Source organism: Daldinia vernicosa, assembly GCF_022497035.1.
Source record: "Daldinia vernicosa strain CBS 139.73 unplaced genomic scaffold F5Y00scaffold_3, whole genome shotgun sequence".
Taxonomy (NCBI): domain Eukaryota; kingdom Fungi; phylum Ascomycota; class Sordariomycetes; order Xylariales; family Hypoxylaceae; genus Daldinia; species Daldinia vernicosa.
The window spans coordinates 318,809-331,386 of record NW_025953919.1 but is presented as its reverse complement, the minus strand read 5'-3'; the positions used below and the strand labels follow the sequence as shown (position 1 = coordinate 331,386).

The 12,578-nt window shown below is 47.5% G+C and overlaps 5 protein-coding genes and 1 non-coding gene across 6 annotated transcripts; 5 read left to right on the top strand and 1 right to left on the bottom strand.

Moving 5' to 3' along the window:
* Positions 1 to 1,263: 1,263 nt before the first annotated feature.
* On the top strand, positions 1,264 to 3,471 carry F5Y00DRAFT_250679 (uncharacterized protein; the record flags this gene model as incomplete). Its single annotated transcript, XM_048009756.1, has 4 exons — positions 1,264 to 1,329; positions 1,398 to 1,631; positions 1,687 to 1,808; positions 1,881 to 3,471. The coding sequence occupies 4 exons, from the start codon at positions 1,264 to 1,266 to the stop codon at positions 3,469 to 3,471; spliced, it is 2,013 nt and encodes a 670-aa protein (XP_047869325.1).
* A 2,682-nt stretch (positions 3,472 to 6,153) lies between these two features.
* F5Y00DRAFT_100941 (uncharacterized protein) lies at positions 6,154 to 7,364 on the top strand. The gene has a single exon (XM_048003778.1). It carries the CDS (start codon positions 6,305 to 6,307, stop codon positions 7,010 to 7,012), a length of 708 nt encoding a protein of 235 aa, XP_047869324.1. The 5' UTR covers positions 6,154 to 6,304; the 3' UTR covers positions 7,013 to 7,364.
* A 1,313-nt stretch (positions 7,365 to 8,677) lies between these two features.
* Positions 8,678 to 9,330, top strand: F5Y00DRAFT_270578 (uncharacterized protein; the record flags this gene model as incomplete). Its single annotated transcript, XM_048012634.1, has 3 exons — positions 8,678 to 8,721; positions 8,778 to 8,923; positions 8,987 to 9,330. 3 exons carry the CDS (start codon positions 8,678 to 8,680, stop codon positions 9,235 to 9,237), a joined length of 441 nt encoding a protein of 146 aa, XP_047869323.1. The 3' UTR covers positions 9,238 to 9,330.
* Positions 9,331 to 9,571: 241 nt separating this feature from the next.
* On the top strand, positions 9,572 to 9,670 carry F5Y00DRAFT_t10. The gene has a single exon. It is a non-coding gene; the product is annotated as a tRNA-Leu (tRNA).
* Positions 9,635 to 11,774, top strand: F5Y00DRAFT_100934 (DNA polymerase ligase-domain-containing protein). Its single transcript, XM_048003776.1, has 2 exons — positions 9,635 to 10,645; positions 10,715 to 11,774. The coding sequence occupies exons 1-2, from the start codon at positions 10,133 to 10,135 to the stop codon at positions 11,567 to 11,569; spliced, it is 1,368 nt and encodes a 455-aa protein (XP_047869322.1). The 5' UTR covers positions 9,635 to 10,132; the 3' UTR covers positions 11,570 to 11,774.
* A 26-nt stretch (positions 11,775 to 11,800) lies between these two features.
* On the bottom strand, positions 11,801 to 12,578 carry F5Y00DRAFT_224606 (uncharacterized protein). The gene is made up of 2 exons (XM_048006025.1): positions 12,244 to 12,578; positions 11,801 to 12,181 (listed from the first exon to the last, which is right to left on the bottom strand). The coding sequence occupies exons 1-2, from the start codon at positions 12,461 to 12,463 to the stop codon at positions 11,814 to 11,816; spliced, it is 588 nt and encodes a 195-aa protein (XP_047869321.1). The 5' UTR covers positions 12,464 to 12,578; the 3' UTR covers positions 11,801 to 11,813.

Below are 12,578 nucleotides of genomic sequence, written 5' to 3'. Positions count from 1 at the left end.
CGTACATCGCAGTAGTTCTTGGCCGTCGCAACTCTTGCCGTCGCCAACCTATATTGATATAAAGGGTATAGTTACCTAACTTATTCAAATTGGTAATTCCAGTTGTTACGTATGTAGATTCGTATTATCAATCAAACCCCCCGCGAATTTCCAATTAGCATTACTACGTAGACTAACTAGGTTATATCGGGAAATTCCTTACGTCGCCCTGGTATGGGTCCGTTTGCTGTCATGTCTCGGTATGATTCGACGACGTTCGTGGGTCCTTCACCTTTTCCTGAGCCTCCCCGAACTTCGCCACGAGCGCGAAACGTGCGCCATAGGTTTCCCGTAGCGCTCTCTGGACTGCTTGACACGTCACGTATTATGTATTAGGTAGGTAGGTAGGTATGTATACGCTACCTCGGCTCTTTGGATAGGATAGAATTTGCTATTTTTGGCTGTTACGAAAGACACTGTGGTATGGGAAAAAGCGGTGTTGTGGATACGTCAATTGTGTAGAAGATCTCTTGGTACATATGGGGGGCATAAGTCATTGTGGATAGCATAATATTTATGATCTCAACGAGTTCTGCTAGCCAGGGGTTTGTGCACTTAGTGGGGCATTTTACTCAAACGCGGGTCGAATTTTTCTTTTCCTTTTCTTCTTTTTAATGCGCTATGGAAAGGCAACATGGATTACACAGACACCCGATGTTATCATCATATGTCCGATGATCCGTACCGACGGGGAGTTTGACAGGGGGCGGCAAAAACAAGCTCTACCAGGTGATAGTTCAATGGAGCATTCCATTGTGGGATACGATCCTTCGATCCGATGGTTTCGGGGATTCAAGAGGTCCACGTCGACCACTATGTCGGTCTTTTGATTTAGTGAAGTGGCTGCTTGAGATGGTATGTACATGGGGGGGAACTGTTGGGCCGCAAGGACCACAAGGCAAGGACCGCAAGGAGAGGACCGGTGGTTTGTGACGTTGCAACTCGCCCGCCAATAACCAATGGATCGCCTCGCGGATGCTACTCGACCCCAGTCGACCCCAGCGTATCGGATCGCGGCTTTATCACTAGATACCATAATTATCCAAAGCTTGGCACCCCTGCCCAAGGCGGTCAGAGTCTAGTGGCGGACATTTTTGTGAAGGACGTCAAGGCCATCTAATTTTTTGACACATTCTTCTTTTAACAGACCGACTTTCGCCTTTCCCTGTTCTCTCTTGTTCTCTCCCATGTCGTCGTTTCGGCCAGTGAATTTCCCTATACTCTATGCGGGAGCGGTGCGATGAAGCCCGGCTTCCGGCCGGGCAGGATCCCGATGTCGTTGGCTTGGGGGTACGTTGGATTTGTTTACTCAACCCACCTATTCACATGTAACGGGGGAATGCTCACTGTTGAACCAGACCCTGATCGCTTGTGCCGGGTCCGCATGTATCGCCGTCGTATGTTTAGTGATCCAGTACCTATTTTTCTATCTCCGCAAGAGCGAGGACGTACAGCATTCATCTGCTACGAACCCGATCGATGTTGCGTTGTTAGCCGGGCTCCGGAAGCCTCTGAAGTATTTAGGTATCAAATTCGATCGATTAGAAACGCCTCAGCAAGAAGAACGAAGGTGGCCAGCGGCTTTTGATCAAGTAAAGTTGACAACCTGGGACCTCAATGTATTCAGCTGCTAATATGGCTGCGTAGTATGTCAAGGCCGTCGGCGATGTCCAGCTTGCGATTGGATTTGCAGTGCTCGCGTACGGCTACTTATCCCTAGCAGAGCATGGCTTGTCAATGTATCAATGGTGGCTCATTGTGGGATTAGTGTAAGTAGCATCGGCGACGATTGGCCCACGACTTTTCAAAAATACGTGCCTCTAACCACATGAACCAAACAGCTGGTATTCGGTCGTAGCGAATCTAGCAACTACTTCATATTTGCGCGCCTATTTCCTCAAGAGGGACCCGGGAGAGCGATGGCTACGGATGATTCTCCTAATCTGCCTTATTGCGATGCTTAGCTTTTCAATGGTGCCGATTTACCAGCTGAAGGAGAGGCTTGTCAATGAGCATAACGAAGAGACGCAGCGCCGGATACTCCTGGCAACAAACGTACTTTGTTATATCCCCGGATTTGGCGCCAAAGCCGACACGCCGCAGTTTCGATCCGCCGTTACACTCATAGGCATCGTTGTCGTTCTCGGTATTGTTATCATCGGATTACTGAAGCTCTACGAGAGACCCAGCAGTGTTATCTTCAAGTGGCGCGATCACTATCGCGGCGAAATGCAGCAGTCGTTTTTCGGGGATGGAGACAGCATCATAACTTGCATCCGTTGCGAGCAACGCCACATGTTGCTCATAGTCCGACCCGTCTTGGCGTTCTGGTTGGTTCTGCGGATCTATGCCGACTTCCTGAATTCCGTCTTGACCGAAATCCTTTTCACTGCGGCCATGTTCACATGGATTACTATTCGTTTTGTCGACATATTGCGCCTTGGCGGGAGCTTTGAAGCCTATGTTCACCATTGGGATTTCGGTCAGATCGTCGCGCTTGCTTTCTTTGTAGCGCCTCTTGGGTCGCTGGCAAGCTGCTTGTTGGGTAGTCTTAGGGGACTGAAATTGAGGAATCCGTTCTCTAGGCGTTCTACTTTCCGAGACATGAGATGGCTGCCGAGCTTCACTAAAAGATCACAGCCTGAGGAACTTCCAGACAATGACATTGAACGGCATAGCGACCGGCCTAGATCACCCCGTGACGAAGGAATCAGCGAGTTGGATGGACAGGAACAGCCAAATATAGCAAAAACAACCCAACGGCATGAACAAACTAGCAATTCGCAGAACGGCGGGACCGGCCCGGCTAGGAGAGCGTATGATGTAGGCAAGTACAAGGCATTGCTGTCGCCTCGGTTTATTATCGCACTGCCGCTTGTAGGCTTCTCAAACCTGCTATACCTTGTCCTCTTGTTAGTCTTGCCAAGGGTGCCTGAATACCCGTCGACTTCTGAGGTACTCTGGCGGACCATTTTCTGGTACGTTATTTATCAGCCCTTGTTACTCTTCGCTTTCTTCCTCGCCGGAATGATTGTAGAAGAGAGGGTTACACGAGAGGGGCAAATGCAGTATGCCTACCGGATCATCGCTGTCGTTGCAGCTGTACTGTCTACAGCCGCCATCTTCGACACTCTATATGGCCTCGGTGGCATTCCGATGTCGTATATAGGCATGGGAACGCTCGGTTTAATCCTACTCGTCTACCTCCTTTACGGCTGCGTCGCACGACCTGGCCCCTTGGCGAAAGGCAAAGGACGTAGCAGGTTTCCAAGAGCTGGAGACGTCGAAGAAGGTCAGCCACTCCTCTCGGACACTAGGAGAAGGCTCTTACCAGAGGTTCGCATTTTCCCGGTTCGTAGGCCGAAGCTATGGCACGGTCCTTCGAGGAGGCCCTCGGCAAGGGGCAGGAGAAGCTACGGTACAATTGATTAAGTAAGGTTCGGATATTACGGTGGATTAAGTCATGCGAATGACGGCGGCGGCGCGATTGGGAAATTTTTTACTGGTTATGTGCTTTTTGAGGCTGGGTTTGGGAATGGGAAAATGAGTTTCATGTGTAGAATGAAAATGAATCACGACGAAACGTCAATTACATTTAGGCAGCATCATCAATTTTGAACTATCTTTTTCCGAATGGATATTGGAATCATGTTTATTGAGAAGTGTAAGCCGCCTTAGGTAGGTACTTAACCTAATACACATCTAGGATAGACGCTGTAAGTTATTAGCAGGTGTGTTTAGGGGTCCTCCCTAAACTAAAAATATCAAGGGCCTAAGTAAGGGGTATCTCATGTATAGCAAGATCGCCAGCTTTTTTTTTTTTTTTTTTTTTTCTTTGTGCTCGATGTGCTTGTTAATTATTCAGTACAGTGAGACAGTCAGTTGAGCGGATGTATGGTTATTAATCGTCACTAGGAGTCGGTTGGTACCAACCCTTCGTGTCTAACTCAATAGCAGATATGATAAAGTATACTTATATGTTTGTTCCTAACTTGGCAACTGAACTAACTGGTGCCTGGCGCATCCCTTACAAAGTTATATTTACGATAACGTTAACCGAAGTTTCTAAGATACAAGTCCATCATAAAATATACGAATGGCGGATTTGGCTTGCGTTGATCAGGTAGAGTGTAGATTTAGACGACCGTGTTATTATTAACTAAAATACACCCATCTCATATGAAGCTCTTTCATATTCATGGGGAAAGGATAGGCTTATAAAGAACTTACCTACATTTATAACGAGCAAGAAATGACAATACAGAACAATCTTAACTCGACGCTTAGATATTTCGGAAGCCGCAATACTAACCGATACATGTACATCGATACTATATACATCAACTAACATGAAACCCAATAGAAGGTCTTCCAGATTCAGAGGAGGATGGATATTGATTCCACGGCCAGCACCGATATCGGTTCTCGCCAACTACAACGAGGCCTACGAGGAAGTCCGCGGTGACGTCGTAAGGGTGCTTATCGAAGAGACTCGATATATTGTTATAATTTGACAGAAGGTACTGTCGAAGACGAGACTGCTCATATTCAGCTAGAAATAGGATCGATCAAGGAGGAAGACGAGAGTGGCGACATTATCCTTCGAAAACTTGGACTCTTTGAAAGGACCTTGACCAATCGCTAGTACGCGGCATAGAGTAGCGTGTAGTACTAGCACTGCGAGTGTACTTTACAGCAAAGATATACTTTAGGTATATTTACCCCTTTACCCCTTTACCCCTTCATCCCTTCACCCCCCCTTCTTCGGCTTCTTTTCCTTCTCTATGGTTGCACCAATTACTAGTAGTCCTTCCCCACAAGCTTGACACTATCGACGACGGCATGACGACGGCATACTTCCAAATTATGTCTTTACACAAGATTAAGTAGGATGGACGTGGGACTAGGCAATTGGTTCTCCGCGGCGTAGAAGGACGGCCCGAGCCCGCGAGTATAGATTAGCAAAACAAAGCCTATTGGGATCTTTTAACGGGAACCCCATTGTATGTATGCAAGCCTATCATGCAACGTATAACCTTTAGTCGTTGATTCTTTTATTCTATTGGTAACAATGGACACGGGAGGGAGGATACAAGCCAAATGTCTCACGTATATTCACAGTATGGAATAGGTGATAAACGAACTAGATAAAACTGTAGCAAACAGTTTCGAGGCATGTAATTAGTTAGAAATATATTCTCCAGACCTAATTTGTTTACTTCTGCAGAGATTTTGGTAACCACAAAGCAGCCCCGAATTCCAGATAGATTCCATTGTTTCCGATTTCATCATGATGATGGGTGCACAGACCACTCATAACCTTCTCGAAAGACAATGGATCCATCAAGCATGTGCTTCGAGTCCAGCTAGTCGGATGTTTGGTCCAATAATATACTCCTGTAGATTCTGACAACATGCAAGGTCCCTGAAGATCCGCGAAAACCCTTTGACAGCGGCCATTGGGCCCATGCAAGCCATAGTCGTTTCAGAAGCTAACCTGTTCCTATCAACAAAGCTCGTGGCTCTTTACTAAGCCACTGCCGCTTTGCTGACGACGCTTCCTTTGAGGCAATATTAGCCAGAATAATCGGAGCGACAAGCCAATAACGGAGCGGTACTACGGCGGAACGCGATCGAGTGCATTCTAAGCTACGGTTGTAAGACGGCGGCCCCTTCTTTCGATCCACCCTAGATCCCTGGACCCCAATATCACCACATCCCTCCAGATAAAAGCGAGATTAAAACAAGCTTTCTTGAATAAACCGGGGACCCAGAAAAACTAGATTGGTGTTTTTTTTTTTCCTCCCCTTTCTAGAGGCACGTTTTCAGGGCCGGACGCTTCCACGGCATTGACGAGGCCAATATGGGGACTCATTACGCGTCGTTTCCGGTTCGATTTCTTTATGGGTCCCATTTGACCACCAATCAGCTTACGTGGCTTCGCCTCTGATAGCGAGCTCATAATTAGTTTCTAGCGCCTACTTACGCCTAGACGCCGCGGTGGAACACCTGATGCTGTAAGAATCCTATTATGTTAGATGATGGCGTGGAGTCAAAGGGATCTGGGGGGTGGCTGATGTGAGTGTACTTAAAGGGGGTTATCGCCTCCTCGTCAATAGTCGATATGTTGTCTTTTTCTATCCAGTTCTTACTAGTCCACTCCTTCATTTAGGTCTATACACTTGAATCAGTCTTTTTCTTTAACCATACATTATACCACACACTCTTTTCTATTTTTAAATATTCTATACCAACAGTTAGAAGTATGTTGAGGTCACTCTTTACACTCACCAACCTTCTTCTATCCACTGCGGTAGCCTTGCCATCCGGCATTATACGCAGTAGCCATATCTCAGGCGGCTTAACCCGCCGGGTAACCTGCGCGACGCAAGCGTCCGACGCCACCAACGACGGCGACCAAGGGGGCGCCGGGATTCAACTAAGCAACAGGGGTAACGGAACTCGCAGCTTCTTCGTGTATGAGAACAGCTGCGACAGCATACCGCTCAAGTATGTAAATGTCACCGCCGGGGAGACCAAATTTGTAGCGTTACCATCACTATTCCAAGGCCGCATCGTGCGTGGGTCCGAAGTCAACTTAGACGGACAGCCACATACACTAGGCACTTGGCTCGAGATCGGACTAGACGGTACTGGCAAGGGCTATGGCGATATATCACTGATTCGAGGTTGCGACGGTCCTGTGACTCTTGCCGCCAACGATGGAACCAATGTGACTACCGGCTTCGACGACTTGACCGTATTAGCGGATGCCCCCGAAGATATCTTCGAGACCGGGAGTGACGGATCGAAAGTTATCCAGGCCACCGAGGGCCTGCTTTCTGCTGTCGTCGAGCCCGTGAGGGACTACCTCGCCAGCAAGCTCGGCTACGAGAAGGCGTACCTCGACGACTACCATGGCAACCCTGTCATCTGCTCCTCCAACGAACGATTCAACGCTACATTCTACTAGGAGAACAACAAAAGCCATCGCATAAGCTTGGGACTTCGGCGTGGCGTTTAGGGAATTTTGGAGACTTATGGAAGTTTGACACGGCCGGTTTTGAGCTTGGTGAAAATAGGTTTATAAATTTTAGGATGGCGGCGGAAAGGCGGAGCCTGTTATTGGCTTCTATAACATTCTTGTGCATATTATACCCCGGTTTTGAGATATCCACCTGGGAATTTGGCATATGAGCATTGCTCCGTGGGCAATTTTCACTTCTGAGGCATATTAAATTGACAAAGGGGCGGACTGATAGTTAATTTTGCTTATACTGAATTATATTAACTATACCTTTGAACAACTTAAGATTTTGAACATCAAAACTTCAATTTGTCTATGCTTAGAGTTGTATTCGATTTGGTACGGTGGGCTTGACTTGGCCACTCTAAGCTGGTTATTCTAGGAGTGTTATTTATTTCTACAACTATTATCATTCTTCTCCTTATCTATTTTTTGTTACGGGTCTACAATATATCAAGTCCCATATTAGAGTGTAGTTTACTACCTTGTACTAAAATTCTGCATCTCATATAAAGGAAGCATAAAGCCTGTATCTTTATAAGATGCGTTGGATACAATATGTATTTGTAGCAACGAATAATCTAGACCCTATGGAAATACCCGACTCGTCCTAACGGACACCGCCCGAAAGATAGTCAATACTATTAGCCAGGGGTATAAGGCGAGCTAGTATTGCTCAAACCGGACGAATAGAGCAAAAATGCAGTGTTAGCCTCTAGAATAGCTCCTTATTCTCCTAAGTTAGCGATATTCAAGTTAGTCAAACGTGGGAAGAGGAATTTAGCTCGGGCCGCTAGTAACGTAGTCGTCTATAGTTCTTCAGCTGAGCTTCAAGATCAGCAGTAGGGCCTCTAGGCCGCCGGCGCCAATTGCGCCACTTAATTTCGGCTATCGAGTTCGAGACCAGAGAGGAACGTTGTACATGATTTATATATTATCCGAGTAGAGCCGCAATGCTTGTTGAAAATTAGTTTATACTCAGGGCCCTCGTTTAGAAGTGAGAAAGGCAAGCTTCTGTCGTTCGTTTTAACCTGCCACTTCTTCGTAACATAAGCCTCCTATTTAATCATGCTGTTTAAACACATAGTCTCGGCCGCAATCTTGTCGACCTTTTATGAGGTGGCTAATGCGAGCAGATGCAAGCCGAGAACGTCGAATAGTAAGCTAGCCTCAACGACTTCTTCGTATAGTTCGGTGCTGTCGAGCACGTATGCAGTCTCGATCACTACTTCATCGTCCTTTGCTTTCGCTACGAACTCCGTAGCTACATCTTTGACGACTAGCGACAGTTCAATTACATCAAGTACCGAATCTTCGTCCACAATTCCCTCGGCAAGTTCTTCATTGAGTTCGTCAGTAATCTCATCAGCCGAGAGCACAATAGCAACTGAGACTGCCTCCTCAACAAGCTCCGAGGAAATCTCGTCGTCGGAAAGTGTATCGGCAACTAAGGCGACCTCAACAATTCCCTCAACTACCTCCTCGATTAGCAGTGTTGAAACTTCGTCGAGCATCACCACATCGAGTACTTCCTCGCCAGAGGTATCTTCAACTACATCGCCGACTACATCTACAGAGCCTACCCCTACCAACATTCAAGTGAGTTACAAGATGCAAACGCAGAGAATCATCACTAATTTCAACGTAAGGCCATTGTAAACTCCGGCTTCGAGACCGCGGATCCTATCACATGGACCTTTCCAGGATATAGGCTTGACGTGGCCGCCAGCGGCTCGCTGAACACGGACCCATTCTCGGGCTCGCGATCATTCGTCGCGCAAGGACTACCAGGCCTCTGGCAGATCCGCCTGCAGCAGACTGTGTCGGTCGTGACGGGCCAAGCATACTCATTCCAATGTAAGTAAAACGACTCGTTATATACGGCTCCGAGACGTAATATCTAATTAATTTGACTTGAAGATACTCTCAAGATGGACCCGGGCGCAGGGTGCATCATGGACGTATTAATTAATAATGTGCGAACGCGACGGCCGAACCTGAATCAGTATCGGGGTCTATATACTACTTACGTTGATCCATGGACCGCAACTAGCGACACGGCAACGATTTTGTTCAGCTCACAGTGCAATTCGGGTGGTCCGACAAACAAGCTGTATTATGATGATATTACATTGACTACGGTCGACGCGCCCGAGGTTACGATGCCGTAGAACCCCGAGTCTAGTTGAGAGGAACGATATTTAAATGCTATCATCGGATATATAGTATAATGAATAGTCCTAATGCCCTTCGATGGATAAAGAGGTGAAATCTCTAGGTTAAAATAGAAGTTTCAATAATGTCCATACGGATTAGAAAATTGGAAAATTTACTTAGCTCAATACCTGATTAGTGGGTTACATCCAGCCAATAGAATTGCGCGAATAGAAGACTACAGTACGCCACTTGCCTGTTTTCGGGCAAAAACGCTGCCAGAATATATTACACCACAGCAGTAAAAAAATTACGTTCTGTTTCTACAAACCAGTTTTTTCTAAAAACATAGGCAGTGTGGCCGAGTGGTTATGGCGCTGCGTTCAGGTTTACCTGAATTCCAACTTCGCAGTGGAGCAATCCGCGTGGGTTCGAGTCCCACCGCTGTCATGATTCTTTTTATGATGTCACCTCTCTTAATATATAAGAGCGCGTCATTTTCTTTTTGACCTGTCACTTGACTTTGCTGATCCTCTCGCAATTTATCCTCCGGTGCATTTTAGATTCATAAATCATCACCTAGTATCCATTACTGTGTACTGTCTACCACCACTTGAATATTTTACCGATTGCTAGGGTCGCCGCCGATACTATCTATATATCAATCAGATCAAATATCTAAGGAACCAAGACAGCGAAACATGTATTTGGTAAGGGAGTCGAGGTTAAGCTATTGTCAATCCCAGTAAACAGCATTATTCTAAACTCATCACCCCCATAAGACTTCAAGGACAAGAGGATAAAGAAATAGAGTGAGTACCGTGGCCTGATAGTTAAGCCATTTAGCTACCTCTTGCAATGTCTCTGTGATATGGTCATTTCTCGTTGCTTTGTCAAATACATTCTGCCAACATGCCACCAAAGCGGGGTCTTAGCCCCCAATTAGTCGGCAATCCATTCATCAAGAAGAAGAATTTAGAATGGACTTTCGATCTTTCCCGCCCAACCGGCAACAGTGATGAAGAGAGTAGTTCTGATGAGATAGGGAACCACGGATCCGGGGCGAAGGAAGAGGAACCAAGTGCTTCGGCCGTAGAGGCGGGCAAGGCTAAGATCGAGGACTATCTTGGTTACTTCAGCGGGCTCCTGGCGAAAGCTATACTGTCGCCTTTCCCGGAGGATATACCGAGATTATCTATCGGGGCCTACCGGAAACTCTATGAGCAAAACTCGGGTAATCCCCGAGGGGCGCATTTCATTGTGCATCAGCATGATCATCCTATTGCGGGTACTCATTACGATCTCCGGTTGCAGATCAACGAGACAAGTAGCGCGTCCTGGGCTATCATGTATGGGCTCCCAGGTGATCCAAATAGCCAACGTTTGAATAGGAATGCTACAGAGACAAGAATCCACTGTCTATGGGTAAGATCCCCTGAACTTGACTTGGATTTCTATTCTGGTTTCTTCTACTAACTTTAGGATCCTTCGTAGAATCATCTTATAGAGACAGCTTCGATATCGACCGGCTCTCTTCTCATCTGGGATACGGGGACGTACACTATTCTCTCCCCGCGGGCGAATAGTAAGCGAGCTAACTGGAACTCGCAATCCGACGGGGAAGAGGAGTCGCCCGAGTCAACGGAGCAGGAGAAACTCCATCAGGCATTCCAGACAAGGAAGATCCGTATCCGCCTTAACGGTACACGCTTGCCGCGTGACTACGTGCTAAATTTGCGGCTCACTAAGGAAGAGGACGTAGCTGGTCGCGCTAAGGGTACACGCACGCCCACGCGACGGCGGAGGCGAGGAGCCTCAGCACAAAGTAGAGGCTCGACCAGGGGCAAAGGAAAAGGTAAGGCAGCCGAGCTAGAGACAACCTCGGACTCGGACTCAGGCGGAGAAGAGCCCGCAGAGAACGAAGAATCGGGAATTGTAAACGCGCCCGCCGAGGAGGCAGACCTAGAAGTCGTCTCAGCGATGGAGCTGGAGATTCGAGAGCTCGAAGATGAGCAGGTACGCCGCACGAACGCATATACGGGGGCGGAGAATTCGATCGGCAGCGTGCATCAGCGACGGTGGTACTTGTCGCTCGACAGGGAAGCTTGCGGGTTTGTAAAGAAGCGCCGGAGAGCAGCAGGGCGGGTGGTATGGGAGGCCGAAGATGTTGGGAAAGGGGAGGAGGATGTTGGCGACCGCGCGAGAGGTAGACTTACGTTCCCGTTTTACGTCCGCGGTGCTGAGGTTGAGAGAAGCGTTGTCACGGGCCGGACTGGTGCCGACGTGTTGAAGGATGAGGGTGTTGCTGGGCACGTTGGACGGAAGGGCTGGCGGCCTGTGTTGAATTGAGTTGGGTGATGGGATGAATGAATATGGCGGGTATACATACCATCGAGATCCTATCTTTGGATTCTTTGAGGTTGAGGAAGATTCCGTATTACTATTAGGTTATGTACCCAAGGTAAGATAGAAAAGCCTTTCTGTTACTGTGGGATTAATACAGTCTACGGGAGTGGCGTATAGAATTTAGAAGAATTATATTAGTTACTATCCGCATAATAAGCTACATATTGTATGAACCCTGTGTGTCCGTTTACTTTCTCTTAACAATGCCCATCTGACCATTCAAGATATCTGGACTCTTGTAGGAAATAGACCGTAGAGATACAGCCAATGTCTTACCCCTATTTTGACCATGTTCGTTTGCCTTTCCCCAACGCCTTAGCGGAAGGAATAGCATGACTAACAATATAACAGGAGGCGAGGCGATGGCTAATAGGAATGAAAATATGGCGACGGATACGAGGATAGCATCGGTTATGTAGGGCGCGTAGTAGAGGAGGATGAGCACGATGGAACCTGTCATGATGCAGAACCATCGGCTTGGAGGCGGAGAAGAAAACCAAGCGTCGCATGCGGCGGCCTCCTCCTGCGCCTGACGGAGGTGCTCGTCGTCTATATCTGCCGCAGTTGTCCTGTTAGTATCATATTTTGGTCAGATCGGTTGTGAGATAATGACTTACACGCAGCGCTGCAGTACCGAATAGTACTTTCATTCATTGGCTCGGAGACGTCCTCCCCTTCGTCTTCGTCAAACAATAATTCGTACCAGCAGTCGAACAGGTCGTCCAACCACTCGCCCACGCTCCTCGCGAGCACCGGTCGGTTCGCCTCGTTCGTGCGAGAGGGCTCGATAAACAGGTTGAACAGCTCAGCTATCAACAGTGATTCATCCGAAGACATTTTTTTTAAGATTATCTGCTTTGGATGAAGAAGGTAAGCGGTAGCTTTCAATACCGGGTGAGGTTACGTGTTTAAGTATATGAGAGGTCGGTTCTTAGAGTTTGGGCTGTTCACA